Source organism: Lissotriton vulgaris, chromosome 10 (genome assembly GCF_964263255.1).
Source record: "Lissotriton vulgaris chromosome 10, aLisVul1.2, whole genome shotgun sequence".
Lineage (NCBI taxonomy): Eukaryota > Metazoa > Chordata > Amphibia > Caudata > Salamandridae > Lissotriton > Lissotriton vulgaris.
Genome location: NC_141698.1, coordinates 321,379,610 through 321,394,229, shown reverse-complemented (window position 1 = coordinate 321,394,229; position 14,620 = coordinate 321,379,610). Strand labels below are relative to the sequence as shown.

Sequence of the window (14,620 nt, the reverse complement as noted above, 5' to 3'; positions counted from 1 at the left end):
GTGTGTGTGTGTGTTGGGCTCTGTGTGTGTGTTGGGCTCGGTGTGTGTGTGTTGGGCTCTGTGTGTGTGTGTTGGTCTCTGTGTGTGTGTGTGTGTAGGGCTCTGTGTGCTTGTGATCGTTTTTTTCTTGCCCCTGCTTGTGATCATTTTTTTCTTTCTTGTCTTGCCCCTGCTTGTGATCGGTTTTTTTCTTGCCTCTGTTACCTGGGGCGTTTCTGGGCAGAGGGCTCTGTGTGTTGGGCTGTGTGTGTGTGTTGGGCTGTGTGTATGTGCGTTGGGCTCTGTGTGTGGCTCTGTCTGTCTGTGTGTGTGGCTCTGTGTGTGTGTGAGGTAGCTTTTTTGGTAGATGGCTCTGTCTGTGTGAGGATGGCTCTGTGTGTGAGGATGGCTCTGTGTGTGTGGCTCTGTGGGTAGCTGTTTTGGTAGGTGGCTCTGTCTGTGTGAGGCTGGCCCTGTGTGTGTGTAGGTGGCTCTGTGTGTTTGTGGGTGGCTCTATGTGAATGACTGTGTGGGTGGCTCTGTATGTGTGTGTGGGTGGCTTTGTGTGTGTGGCTCTGTGTGTGGGTGCAAATGCAATAGGTCTCACATTTGCAAGCGATTAAGCTATTGGCACTGTAAATGACAATGCCATTTATTTATGTTTTAAAAACAAAAACATAAATAAAAAATAATGTTATGAGCAATGCCAATAGCTCTAACTTTAACAATGCCGAGACCATTGCATTGTAAATGCTCGTTTCCATGATGTTGGGAGTGGTCTCTCGAACCCAACTTCTCAATTCATGCAGTATGAGCTTATTAATAATTTCTTCATTAACACCATCGCTGCTATTGGAATTCTTCTTCAGTGCTGAAAGTGCTTGATTCCCATTGTTCATGACGAGCTCAGCTCGTCATGAGCACACGAGAGGTGTACCTCATGACCAGCTAAGCTAGTCATGAGCATTGAAGGGGTTAATTCGCCCCTCGGGGAACTCTGGTGATTCTATAACTTTCTCTGCCATACTAGTAAAATATCCATACCAGAATAATATTCCACTCTCATAAAAATCAATTCACCTTGGAAACTTCTCAAGACCTATGGCTGTCAAATCTCCTTGACTCCAAAGAAGGATACTTTAACTGACATCATGACATTGTTACAGTTACAAAATTGGCAGCTTAATAGCAGTAATATGCATTAGGACTTAGCACAAAGCAAGATTGGCCCCAAATCATGCGCTGACTTGGCCTCACACCATTGCCCAACGATTTCTTTTGATATGCCGAGTTTTGCCTGGCGCATTGAAAGGCCGACTCCGTCTGGCAGGCTTTGGCGATTGTGGCTTGCTGATTTGCAATCATGCACAGAGTCTGGATTTGGTTTCAGTGATCCTGGGGATGCTGTTGCAGAGGCCGCTCACTGAATAGACATTGAGAGCTGCCTGTTGAGAGTTTCCAGAGTAGACTAAACGCGCTGAGGCACACATTTTAAACAGTCAGGAGCTGCCACAGTAGAGTAAGCTATAGGCTCAGAAAAAGAAAAACAATGTACCATTGGGGGTAAATGTATCAAAATGCAGAGGTGTCCCTACTTGATCAATGTTGCGAATTGTGAAAATGAGGTCGACTGACTAAACTCTAGTGGGATGGTCAGCAAGATTGGGGGTGTCATGGAGCTAATGAGAAGTCAACTGTCGGGCCATCAACTAGAATCCCAGGACAGCATCCAGGGTAGCGGCCTGAGTGGTGGTAAGGATGGCCAGGGGATTGTAGAGTGGGTGCAAGCACTAAAGTCGCCTCATGAATCTTCAAGTGAAGGTGTACAACTGGGGAGTGATATTATTTGCTTGAATGTTAGTAATTCGAGGTGTATGTTAATAATGTCATGGAATGTGGCAGGTTTACCACACAAATTAATCTGCCCAGAGTGGGGCTCTTTTGTGGATAGAAACGACATTTGTCTCTTCCAGGAGACTTGGGCCAGGGAGGCACAACATAGAGTGGGATTTGCGGCCTTTCATGTTCCTGCTCGCTGGGAAGGTAAGGGACGCCCATCTGGGGGCCTCCCGACCTGGGTCGGCTTACACCTGGGTTGCACGGGTGAGTCTATCTCCACCTATTCTGATGACATTTAGTGCGTGCTCTTGAAGTGGCCCAACTCTTTCAAACTTGCCATTGTGAATGTTTATTCACGCCCGGTATGCTCGGCTAAAGAGTCTAAAACTGTTGAGGAGTTATCGCACTTTCTGAACACTCTTAGTAGTGATTTTTATACTATGGTGGCTGGTGACCTAAATTGTCACTTTGAGCCCTTGAGGGGGTTGAACGAGGGAGCCCTTACAGGTGAGGACGAACATTGGGTTATTCTGCCATGCCAGTCGCCTTGTTCGAAGTCTTGGTCCCCTCTAGCGATTCAGATTACGGCCCTAACTCTAAACAATTCAATTAGGGCCTGTAATGGTCGGACACCCTTCGACATTCCGTCAAAGTGTACTTTTAATAAGGGCCAAGAATCTAGATTACATTATGGTGGAGACACGGCTGTGGTCCAAGGTCATCGATTTTGAGGTAATCATTAGGGACGACAGCGACCATAATGTATTGAGTCTGAAGATGCTTTTTCCTTGGCCAAAGGATAATGAAAATGAAGATGAGGCAAATATAGGAGATGGGATGACTCTAACAACAGAGGGGGAGTGGGGGAACATTGTGGCATCCTCAAACGGATTATCTAAACTGTATAACACAATTTTACCTCTTCTTATGAAGGTTAATGCCCTAACCACTCAGCCCCTGGTGCCTGATTTTAATGTTACACTGCAGTGTGTGCACCAGGAATTAGTAGTCTTCTTAGCAGAAGCTTTTAATCCCCAGGGCCCTAGCAGGAGAAAAAGGGTGCCAGTATCCTCTTAGTACAATGCCTCCTGCAGGAAGGCAAAAACTGATCTGCTTACGGCTCTTAAGGATGGGAGTGACAAACTTAAAACCCGCACTCTGAGACTCCATTACAAGGAAATAATGAATCACTCGAAGAAAGAGTGGGATATGTAAAGGTGGAGCAATCTAACCTCCGCCTTAGACTCCAGGGATGCATGCAGATTTAGGGTAATAGTTAGTACAGGGTCTGGAGAACCAAGATCTGCTATTGAACCTAACATTGAGGCCGGGGTTTGGGAAGATCATTTTAAAGCCCTATACTCAGCTGATCCTGGTTTGGAAATTACGCCGGCATCCACTATATCAACTGTCCAGCTAGATGAGTTGGAATTTACTGTCGAGGAGGTCTGTAATGCCATAGGGAAACTTGCACTGGGGAAAGCTCCTGGCCTTGATAAACTCCCCGGTGACCTTTTTAAGCATCAACCCAGGATCTGGGGACCTTATTTGCACATTCTGTTTAATGCAGTTCTTGGAGGAATGGAGGTACCCGGTACTTGACTGGGAGCAGAGATAGTCCCGATATTTAAGAAAGGCTCTCCCCATCAGCCTCATAGACGTTCCACAAAACATTTTCTCACGGCTTATTTTGGATCGCCTGCAGGAGTGGATGGAGGAACATGATGTCCTCAGCCCGTATCAAGCTGGCTTTAGGAGGAAGACATCCACCATGGATCAGATCTTTCGCCTTATTCTACTTTATTGGAAGACGGCAAAATTAGAGGGTGGCAGCCTCTACATGCTGTTTGTGGACCTTCGGTCCGCTTTCGATTTAGTACCCAGGGGGAAACCTTGTGGCGGTGCTTCTGGAGCTAGGCGTTTCGCACAAAATATTGAGGGTTCTGATGAGGCTGCATGCAGGGAATTTCGCATAGGTCAGATGTGGGAGGAATGGGGCGCTGTCATCCAGGTTCCCAGTTGGCCGGGGGTGAGGCAGGGGTGCGTTTTGGCACTGACCCTGTTTTGCCTCTATGTGAATGGTGTAATATCTCATCTGGATGCGGTCCCCAATAATGATGCACCCAGGTTGGCGGGCAGGAGGGTTCCGGCGATTATGTTCGCTGATGACACCCTCCTGCTTTCCAAGTCTCCTATGGGGATCCAACGTGTATTGGACGGCTTTGCGGACTTCTGTCATTGTCGCGCACTGGAGATTACCGTGGACAAAACGAAATTTATGATCTTCAATCCGCCGGCATCTACGCGCTCAACACCTATTTTGGGATCTCTCAGATTAGAGAGGGTACAGACTTTCCAGTACCTAGGGGTCACGGTAAATGAAAACTTGTCTTGAGGCCCCCAAAAGGTTAAATCTCAACTGAAACTGTCCTAATTGGCGGGGGAATTCTCAAGATGTCCAATACATCATCATTTAAACCAGTGAGCCCTGCGCTGGAGATATACAAAACCCAGGCGAGGGCAGCGGCTCTTTATGGTGGGGAGCTCTGGGGGCACTCTTGCAGGCCGGAGATTTCCAATGCGGAAAACAAATTTATGCGGTAGCTACTGGCGCTTCCCCAAAGTACACCGCTCCTTCCGCTAAGGTTAGATCTGGGATTGAGTTTTATACAGGATGAGCTGGCAGTAAAACCCCTTAGGTTCTGGCGCGGGCTCTGGACAACGCCAGAACTGCTGAACTACAGGCTAGAACTGAAGGAAATACTAAGTTGCAAAAGTGCAGCAAAAATTCCTTGGTAAATTGGGCCTGCCAGCTCTGTGGCATGATCCGGAAAGGGCGTGCCGTGAGGTTTCAGGCAAGTCCCTCATGAGGTCTTTTATGGATAACAAACTTCACACTACACTGTATGATTCTCACGCTGGCACCTTGACTAAATTATTTTTAACATTTAAAATATCATACTGCTTTGAGGATTTCATGGATGTTATCTATCCCATTGGATCAAGGAAACTATATTTACAATGGAGATATGGTACATTACCTTTAGGGCTTTTACTAGCAAATGGTCTACCTCTACGACAAAATCTTGTCCTGGGTGTAGCTGTAGCTTAGAGGATAAACTTCATATACTTATTTTTTGCCCAGCCTACAGTAAAGCCAGGAAGTACTGGCTAGTACCGTTATGTAAAAACATGGGTTTCGTCCAATGTTTGCATGCTTTGAGAATCCTTAAGACAGATACGTCCGGACACATTGTATTTGCAATTTCAAAGTACTTGTCAGCTATGTGGTCCAAGAGACGATTTTTTATTGTTAATGAATGCCAGGGTTGATTTTAATTATCTTTATGGCTGTATGAATTGTACTAATTTATGTGTTGTGGAAACATTTGTTTCAATTGTACTCCTTTATGGCAAAAAAGCCGAAATAAAGATTTTAAAGAAAATGAAATCTCCCAAATCGGGGCCTAACAGAAATATAGATAAGGGAACCTCACAAGGAGAAATCTCAACCAACACGGTGACAATTAGCTAACAAACATGTTTACATAAATTGGAAACCATCCAAACAGCAATACAACCACTAAGGATATGGAAAAATGCAAAGCAAATTAATGTGCTACTTATCTAAATGAGGAGCAGCATTTAAGAGAAAGATGATTCCATGCTTGGACTATTTTCATGTAGGTGAAGGTCCTATTCTGGATTGTCAATATTGTATAATGAAATGTGTTCTTTAAAGTGCTGTGTTGGAGTGGCATTTAAAAGATTTATGCATAATGATAGCCTTCAGTCTTGAAATGAAATTCTTGGTCATTTTTCAGGATTCTTATCTTTTGTCAAGAAATCCTATTGACCAGTCGTTTGTTAAGGTTTTGCGGCACTATTTCATTTTTATATGTATCTTTGGAGCATTTTATCTATTTTTCTCCTTTTTTTGTTAAAAATATTTGGTATTATTTAGGTACATTTTGGTTTGAGTTATTTCTTTACAGTATTGTTGTTTGTTTGAAATGTTAAGCCTCACATTCCTTGGATATGTCTTGGGAGTGGTCTTTGAGCTTTACAAAGTTAACAAAAGGTGAACTGAAAGATACCCTTAGAAGAGGAGTGATTTAGCCGTGAAGATCCCACATGAGAAGGATCAGTTTGTGCTCCATCTTTTTCGTACAGCATGTTAAGAACACTCGGGCATGTACAACGGTTTAGCAGTTAACTCTAAAAACTTTCAGTCTGGTCTACCAATGTACTGAAAGGAGAAACTACTCAGTACAAGAGCCAACAAAATCATGCTGGACAAATGCTGCTTTTTACCAGAAATTCCAAAAACAAGAAGACTGTAAACCAGCCCTTCACTTGTCTAACCTCCAGATGGCAAAAATGTATCCCGAAGAAAAGAAGACTCAGCACAGTCTCTTTATACTTCAGAAAAGACTTACAGAGCCTATCTCGTCAGACAATCTATCCCCAACTAGCTGGTAATGTGCTTAAGTTTAATGCTTCTTTTCATATGTACCTCTTGTTACAGCTGGTATTTGTAGTTGTCTGCAAATCACTCTTTTAGCCATGAAGCCACGTTTGAGCTACAAAAACACAAAATAAATAAGTATAATGGGACGAAGTTCCAAAGTGGAGGACACATTATTGATAGCATTTTTTCCAATAGCCAACGCCTTAGGGTTGATAAACCTCTTCCCCTCATATGGTCTGACCACCCTGCTGTCCCTTTTTCACTTTTCTTTCCCTCCACACATTGAAACGGCTCTGAGGGGTGTTTAAAAGGTGTTTAAAAATGTTTAAAAGAAATTGGAAAGGTATAAGTTAGGAATCCTTTTTATGGGCTCTTAACAATCAAACCTGGACTGACCCTAATGACACTGATCTGGCAGCTATAGAGTATTCAACATGGCTTACGGCAGCTATTGACTCTTGCTCCCCTTAACCGCATCGCTGCTGCGGCGATTTTTGCGCTGTGTGGCTTTTTTTAAAAAGCTGCGTTACATGATGAGCTCGTCATCAGCACACGCCACGTGGCTGATGACGAGCTGAGCTCGTCATCAGCAGCGAAGGGGTTAAAGAATCCTATGTATGTAGGAAGTATCCCACATCTCCTGGGTTTTCAGAGAAGCTGAGAATACTTAGACAAACCTGTCCAGCCAAGAACGCGCTTGGCGTAAACACTATGAACCGCTCGAAAGAGAAGGCTATAAGGCTTTTCTGGTAGAATATAAAGCAGCCATTAGGCTAGAGAAATCCCTCTACTGCAATGAGTAGATTACATCACTCAAGTCTTCTAGGGATCTCTTTAAACTGATCAATCTTCTTTCTATACCTTCTGTCTCCTCCAATAACGAGAGTTTGCATGTCTTCTGTAATCGTATGGCAAAATTCTTCCGTACCAAAGTTTTTGACATTTACTGTTCCCTGGACAGTCTCAATCCTGAGCCCTCCGTCTTTTCCCAAAAGAATAATTACATAGCTTCTAACCCGCCACATACTAATAGCAGGGATTACGGTCTTTCTACTGTTTCCCCTCGAATCCATGAGCTGACCAAACAGTTTATTCGAAGTGTTAAATCAGGCTCCACACTTGAACCTTGGTCTCCCAAACTGATGCAGTTTGGAGGGTATATCATTATTCCCCACCTCAAAGCAACTGTTATTCAGGCTCTTGCCTGTGGATGCTATCCTCAAAGTTGAATAACTGTAATTGTTAAGCATCTGCTTGAAAACTCCAATTTGGACCCTTCTGAATTGAAAAACTATCAGCCCAATTCTTTGCTACCCATCCCAGCCAAGATCTTGGAGAAACTTCTTACTATACAGTTGATTACTTAATTGGAACAACACAGCATCTGCTGGACATTTCGCAGTATGGATTTAGGAGTAACCATGGGACAGAGACAGCACTATTATCCACAGTCAATAACATCCGCTGCCTGGTTGATACTGGACAGGTTGTGGTGCCACCTGGTTGGACCTATCTGCAGCCTTCAACACCATTTCTCCCACCAGGATGATTGGCCGCCTACAAGAAATTGGTGTCACAGACTTAGCCTTGAAGCTTTTGTCATCCTTCCTGAAGGATTGGTCACAGACAGTAGTGGTGGACCACTTCTACTCTGACCCCATAGAGTGAGGTTCAGCAGGGCTTATCTATGAGCCCAACTTTGTTTAATATATATGTCTCCCCTCTGGCCAAACTGTTTTGATCTTTTGGTCTTCAGGCGTTATCCTATGCTGAAGACACACAAATAATTGTGTCTATCACAAAGGACATCGAGGCCTCCGCCACCAATTTTAACAACTGCATGCCTGCTGTGGCCACATGAATGGTAACAAACTACCTGTGACTAAAAGGGGACATAACCGAAGTTTTGATCTTTGGTAGCTGACAAATATTTAGACCCATTCTTGACGGCCAGAAATGCTAGGGCAATGTTTCAGCCATGCAGACTCCGCAAAGAATCTTGGCGTTCTGGTTGACAGCAATCTGTCCTTTAATCTTCAGGTCAATAGGACAGTATCATCCTGTTTTTGGGTGATTGAGACCCTTAGGAAGGTGTTTCGGATTATTTCCTTTCCTGCGTTTAAACATGCGGCTGTGGAACTTATTATGTCCAAGATGGATTATTGCCACGTGCTCTATCTGGACATTAATAAGACAGCCTTTGACAAGTTGTAGCTTTTCCAGAATATTGCAGCAAGACTAATTTTGGATCTTCCTAAAGATCATTCAGTCTCTGCTTCTATTCGGAAACTGCATTGGCTCCCTGCCGCGTCTACAGAAATTACCTTCAAGGCCTTATGCATTGTCCATAAGGCACTTCATAATTCAGGCCCTGAGGGAGTTAAGCATGTCTTTGAATGTTATGTTCTTTCTAGACAGTTGTGTTCTGCTGGTAAAAATATGTTGCTTATTCCTCGGTTTTGAAGGGCAAGATGGGGCTATTGCTGTGGCTGCATCTACGTTTTGGAATACTCCCCCCTCAATCCATCTCCTGTCTGGAAGCTCATTTTCCTTTACATAAGGCCTTGAAAACCTGACTTTTTGCCTTATAATGTCACTTTAGCTCTGGAATGATGCTCTCGCCCCCCAGTAGTCTAACTGCATTTAGCACCTTGAAGCCTTCGGGCATTTGTTCGCAAATATAAATGATCAAATCAAAGTAATTTTCGAACTTGTAAAGTAGTACGCCTGTAGTAATATTTTGTGTACTTTATGTGCCTTCGTGCCGTGGCATCAAACCATCAAAAATTGATATATTCATATACAAATACTACAAATAGAAAGGACTACTGTCTATTCTTTGCACTTCTACGAATGGAGTTAGACGTTTTGGGGCTGGTTCAGAAAGTGTTATGAAAGTACATAAATGAGTACTACGGTAGTACTACTTTATGTACTCATAAATGCTTTTAGAAAGGGACCCCAAAGTGTGAAGAACACTGAATCCCTCCTAAAGAAAACACTATGGCTTGGTTCTTTTTCTTTTGGGCCAAAGAGTGCAGATTAGTATGGTTAACAGTGAAAATTAAGAAAGGCAAAGTTTGCTTGTCAAAGATAATGCTCACAAAGCATTGATTAGTGGTTGTGAATGCAAAGAATCCCCATAGTTCTTCACCGAAAACATTAACTGGAACTGCACTAGGGCAACTAGTTCCAGATGTTCCAAAATCAAATGAAAATGTGGTATTCAATTCAATTCAATTCAGTAAATGTATATAGCGCGCTACATACCCGGAGGGTCTCAAGGCGCTTGGAGAAGGGTGGGGGATTACTTGTCGAAAATCCAGGTTTTAAGTTGCTTTCTGAATGCTAGGTGGTTCTGAGTGAGGCGAAGGTGCATGGGAAGTGAGTTCCAGGTTTTAGCCGCCAGGTAGGAAAAGGATCTACCTCCCATGGTGGTTTTGTTGATACGAGGTACAGCAGCAAGGGCTTGGTTGGAGGAACGTAACTGGCGGGAGGGGGTGTAGAAGGAGAGTCGTGTGTTGAGGCATTCGGGTCCAAGTTCGTAGAGTGCTTTGTGTGCGTGGGTTAGGAGACGGAATGTTATCCTCTTATTGACGGGGAGCCAGTGGAGGTTTTTCAGGTGACCAGAGATGTGGTCGTTACGCGGGATGTCTAGTATGAGTCTGGCTGATGCGTTCTGGATGCGTTGGAGTTTTTTCTGAAATCTTGCGGTGGTACCGGCGTATAGGGTGTTTCCATAGTCCAGGCGGCTTGTAACCAGAGCGTGGGTGACCGTTTTTCTAGTTTCGGTAGGGATCCAGCGAAATGTTTTTTTGAGCATGCGAAGAATGTTGAAGCAAGATGATGAAACGGCGTTGACTTGTCTGGTCATCGAGAGTGAGGAATCCAGGATGACGCCTAGGTTCCGTGCATGATCCGTCGGGATGGGTGCTTTTCCGAGGCCCTCTGGCCACCAAGAGTCGTCCCAGGCGGAGGGGGAGGTACCTAGGATAAGGACTTCTGTTTTGTCTGAATTCAGTTTCAGACGGGTGTGCTTCATCCACTCGGCTACTTCTTTCCTTCATGTAGGTTGGTTTTGGCGGTGTTAGGGTCTTTGGTGAGTGAGAGGATAAGTTGAGTGTCGTCAGCGTAGGAGATGATGTTGAGGTTGTGTTGGCGTGCGATGTTGAAGAGGGTGGGACTGAGTGAGGATCCTTGAGGAACGCCACAAATGACTTCAGTGGCCTCTGACTTGAATGGTGGGAGGTGGATTCTCTGGGTTCTTCCAGTAAGGAATGAGGTGATCCATTCCAGTGCTTTTCCCTGGTGTTTAAATATTAATCCAAGAAAGAGTGTGGGAGAAGAACTCGCCACCTCATCCTCCTCCAGCAAAAGAGAAAGAAACTTGTTAGTCAACATTGATGTTCTGCAACATACATATTTCTTCATCAATTTTCAAGTGTTCATTGCACCTGAAAGGAAATTCAGACAAAGTCCAGTGGACCTTTACATTCCCATCATGGTCGTTGTAGTATTGAATTTGTTTTAGTTAATTAAAACCATAAACCTTGATAAAAGGACGTACACTGCTAGACGTAATATTAGAGAATGTAAAATGGTTATTGAACATGAACAAACTATTTTTCGTTTGGGTAACAGCCATTAATACGAAATTTGCTTCACATATAGTAGAGAAAATGTGCACAAAGTGCAACTGTTAAAAAACTGATGAAGCCTACGCGATGTGTAGATTTACACAGAAGATGCTGATATCATCGTGGGAACATTTTGCGGTTAGATAAGAATACCATTATCTATTAACAATGAAATAAATGTCCCTTTCTGCTGGAATCTCACCTGTTACTGCTTCCAGTGGGTTGACTTGCCAACTTACCTGATAATGCTTATTTACCCTCTTTGTCCGATCTCTTCTCATATAATAATCGAACAATCATTCAACAATTAGAACCACAATCCTAACCATGTAAAGCGCTCTGATACCTCTGTGTCTAGCCAGCGCTATATAAAACTTTTAAAATAAATACATAAAATAAATAAAACTCATAAACTTACGGTACCTTTAAATATAATTGATGCGTACAATGCTTTACGATGCGATTGTATATTTTGTCTCACTGACTGTAACTGGATTACCTATATTATTCTGTCTCCGAAACCCTTTAGCACTACATAAAATCTTTTCTTCGTAAAACTTAACTTTTTTCATGTCTGAAGCTCAAAATTAAATCTATATATTAAAATGCAATAAAAGATCAAAGTGGAGATCAAATCATATGGAATGGTGTTGCTGCTCAAACAGATTTTATTTTCAAATGAAAATATTAAGAACAGGCACGTCCCCTCATAGCAGAAAGTGCTCTGCCAGTTTTAGGGAGGAACTTTCACAAACCCAGCAGGCACCGTTATAAAAATGTTTCCTAAATGATTTTTCCCTGTTAAGACACGACCCCAGAACACAGGGTTCCTTTTTTATGTATCTTTGTAAGCTTTTTCAGCTTAGTTCAATATGTTTAAAACCTTTCTTTATTTTAAAAGCATTTGTCCATGTCCTCTTGTGGCATTTTGACCACTGTCTTTCCAACTTCCAGAGAGACTTTTCTGATGTTGATGCCAGTTGCAACTGGATACATTCAGGTTAGCTATTATTGTCAAGGTGCCAAAAAGATTGATACTGCCAATGTTGTAGTCTGGGTTTAATCAAGTATTATTTTTCAAATATGGATGTTTATTCAAGCGATTTAATTATTTCTCCACTCAGTCCGTGAAAATATCAGTGGTTGTTAGTCTGTGCATTGACTTGTATGCAGTGTCCAGTTGCTTGATAATTTGTTCATATTTAGCTGTATGCATGGGGCCCTTGTGTTGGTAGACATGGCTCTAGTGTGCTTGGATGTAAATGAGAACAGTGCTCTTAATTAGCAGTAACATTGTGAGATCAGCATTGCTTGTACCATCTCGAAAACTTTGCGAAGTATTGTATGTGCTTCAGAGCAGGAGAGGAACAAATAATGATGGCGGTACCCAGTGTGTCTGAGCAGCCATGCACTTAACTTGCATAATATTAAAGGCATTGGTGAAGCAGAATGCATCCCTGCTCTGTGCCGTTCATATCTACAATCAGGTGCGTTATCACATCAGTTCATACACCATGATACAGTCTGATGATTGTAGAGTAGTCTACAAATATTTTTTGTTTCTACCTTAGTCTAGGTTGTATGGAGAGGTTGTTGGAATAAATGTATTATGATTATTTTTACCTTTATTCTTACAAACCTGCCTTGATCAGTCACTGCATTTGTAGCCGCAACTCTCGCCTTTACCTCAAAGAAGAAATTTCTTTAGAAAAATTTTGCTGGGAATCTGTCACCTGCACTCATACAAAGTTTCTTTTATAGGTAATGGAAAAGGAGGTGAATCTATTTATGGCGGCTATTTTAAAGGTAAGTGAGAAGTACCCTCTTAATACCTGTGTACCACACCGCTTGTGACAAGCTAGTTTGAGTCCCTAGATTGTCATGTTATCTACTGATAAGCTTACTTTATGCATGAAGCTAATGTTGCATGAAAATATTTCTTATGCATGATGTTCTGAGTAAATATTTAGTAGAAGCCTAATTAAAGCTGAAAAAAAAGTTTTAATGTTGTTGGTTAAACGCGACTTTCAGCATGGAGATTAGGCAACTTTATTCATGAAAATCTCCTCTCTTCCTGCCTAAAACTGTCAACATATTCTTTTATTTATAGAGAATGTGGTCTTTTGCAAAATGAGAAGGTAAGCGACAAAAGCTCAGTAACACAATACACTCTATTCCCTTGCACCATCCCTAGTACACAGATTACTTCATGGGTACTCCATTACAGGATTTCTGTGTAGATTGAAGATTTGGAGAGTTATTAAATAATTTATTTTTGGACCCATAATTATTTGTCAGAAGATTTCATCTGCACTTGAAATAAATCCACTTATAACAATCCTTTTTATCCTCTTGATACAAAGTTAGACATAAATGTGGAATTTTTTTCCTCACATATAAGGTCTGTATGTAATTCACCTGAAATTACCTTCAGTTAAATGTATCATTTACTGAAGGCCTCTCACTTTTAGCATGTCTTTTCGTGGCTTGTCTTCTCGCTCAAGCTTACTCTTGGAAAGGCGTAAGTTAAGCAATTGTTTGAACCTCATTGCAGGTGTGTTAGGAACAAACATATATGAAGCATCTTGAGCCCATTGAATTTCCTAATATTTTTGGTTTGCCAGATATCTTGTGTGTGTGTTTCCGTAATTTCCTTTTTACTTGACCCAGGATAGTAATACTCGGGTGTTTTACCTTCTAATCTTTGAGTACCCATCTCTACACTGCATTTTATTTTCTTGAAGTGCCATTTCTATTCAAGTGTATAACTAGGTGGATCCCAGCTGGGCCTGCACCAAAGATAGACGAGCAGGTACAATCTGTTGAAGCTGCATGATTACAAAGCATCGTGTGGATTCCTCTTTTTGGGTTTGCATTTTTTAATGCTACTTGCAGCATTCATGTGCCATATCCTTTTGAAGATTTTTTTTGTTGGTGTAAGCAGTTGAACCAGTTGAGTTTCGAAACTAGATTGAAACCCTGATTTTGTTGCTTATATCTAGTTGGTTGCATACAGGATTTAATATAGTAGGTAATAAAAGAATAGATTAATCCTACTCTGGTTTCTCAGTACTCATTTTGTAAAACTTTTGATTCAGATCTGTCATGCTTTGGGTGGATAGGATTGCAGTTGATGGTGCTGTATTTTAACAGGGTTAGGTTTCTAATTGTTAATTCTATAGAGCACACTAACTACTGTAGAAAAAAAAAGTTAAACTGCATAGTCAAGACTTTATATAAATCTTATTAGTAAATGCTAGTCATACGCATATGCTAAAGTAATGTTTCTATTTTAATTAATTCCAATAGCAACCAGTTGTGTTTTGTGATTGTAGTAGTAGTAGCTCAATTAATATACCATTTAGATTTCTTCATATCACACAATTTTGTGCAATGAGTACATTAAAGTATTAATATTTTTCATGGCATCCTGAGAACATCTGTAAATCGTGGGTATTTTTCTAATATGCTCCAGTGTTTTGACTAGAGTGTAATGGACCATATTCCTTTGGGTCCAGCAGTATATACAAATTAACACAAAACACATGCTTTCAATTATTTTTTCTTTTTTTGTTGGTTTATATTTTACTTTGTGTTGGAGGTTTGTTTTTTGAGGCAGCATCTGTTGCATTCTTTTCTGGTTTTGTATTTTTTTTCCTTCTCATACTTCTTGGTCTTTGTTTTCATCATCTGT

The 14,620-nt window shown here is 41.8% G+C and overlaps 1 protein-coding gene across 4 annotated transcripts in view; it reads left to right on the top strand.

Moving 5' to 3' along the window:
• Nucleotides 1–14,620, top strand: part of NKTR (natural killer cell triggering receptor) — a 492,868-nt gene that overhangs the window by 167,185 nt on the left and 311,063 nt on the right. For 3 of the 4 annotated variants that reach the window (XM_086941096.1, XM_086941095.1, XM_086941094.1), the window contains exon 5: nt 12,688–12,732. In XM_086941096.1, coding sequence (XP_086797222.1) covers nt 12,688–12,732 — 45 coding nt within the window. Of the gene's footprint in view, nt 1–12,687; nt 12,733–13,036; nt 13,065–14,620 lie in introns of all 4 variants that reach the window. The other variant, XM_086941097.1, reaches the window with a different exon arrangement.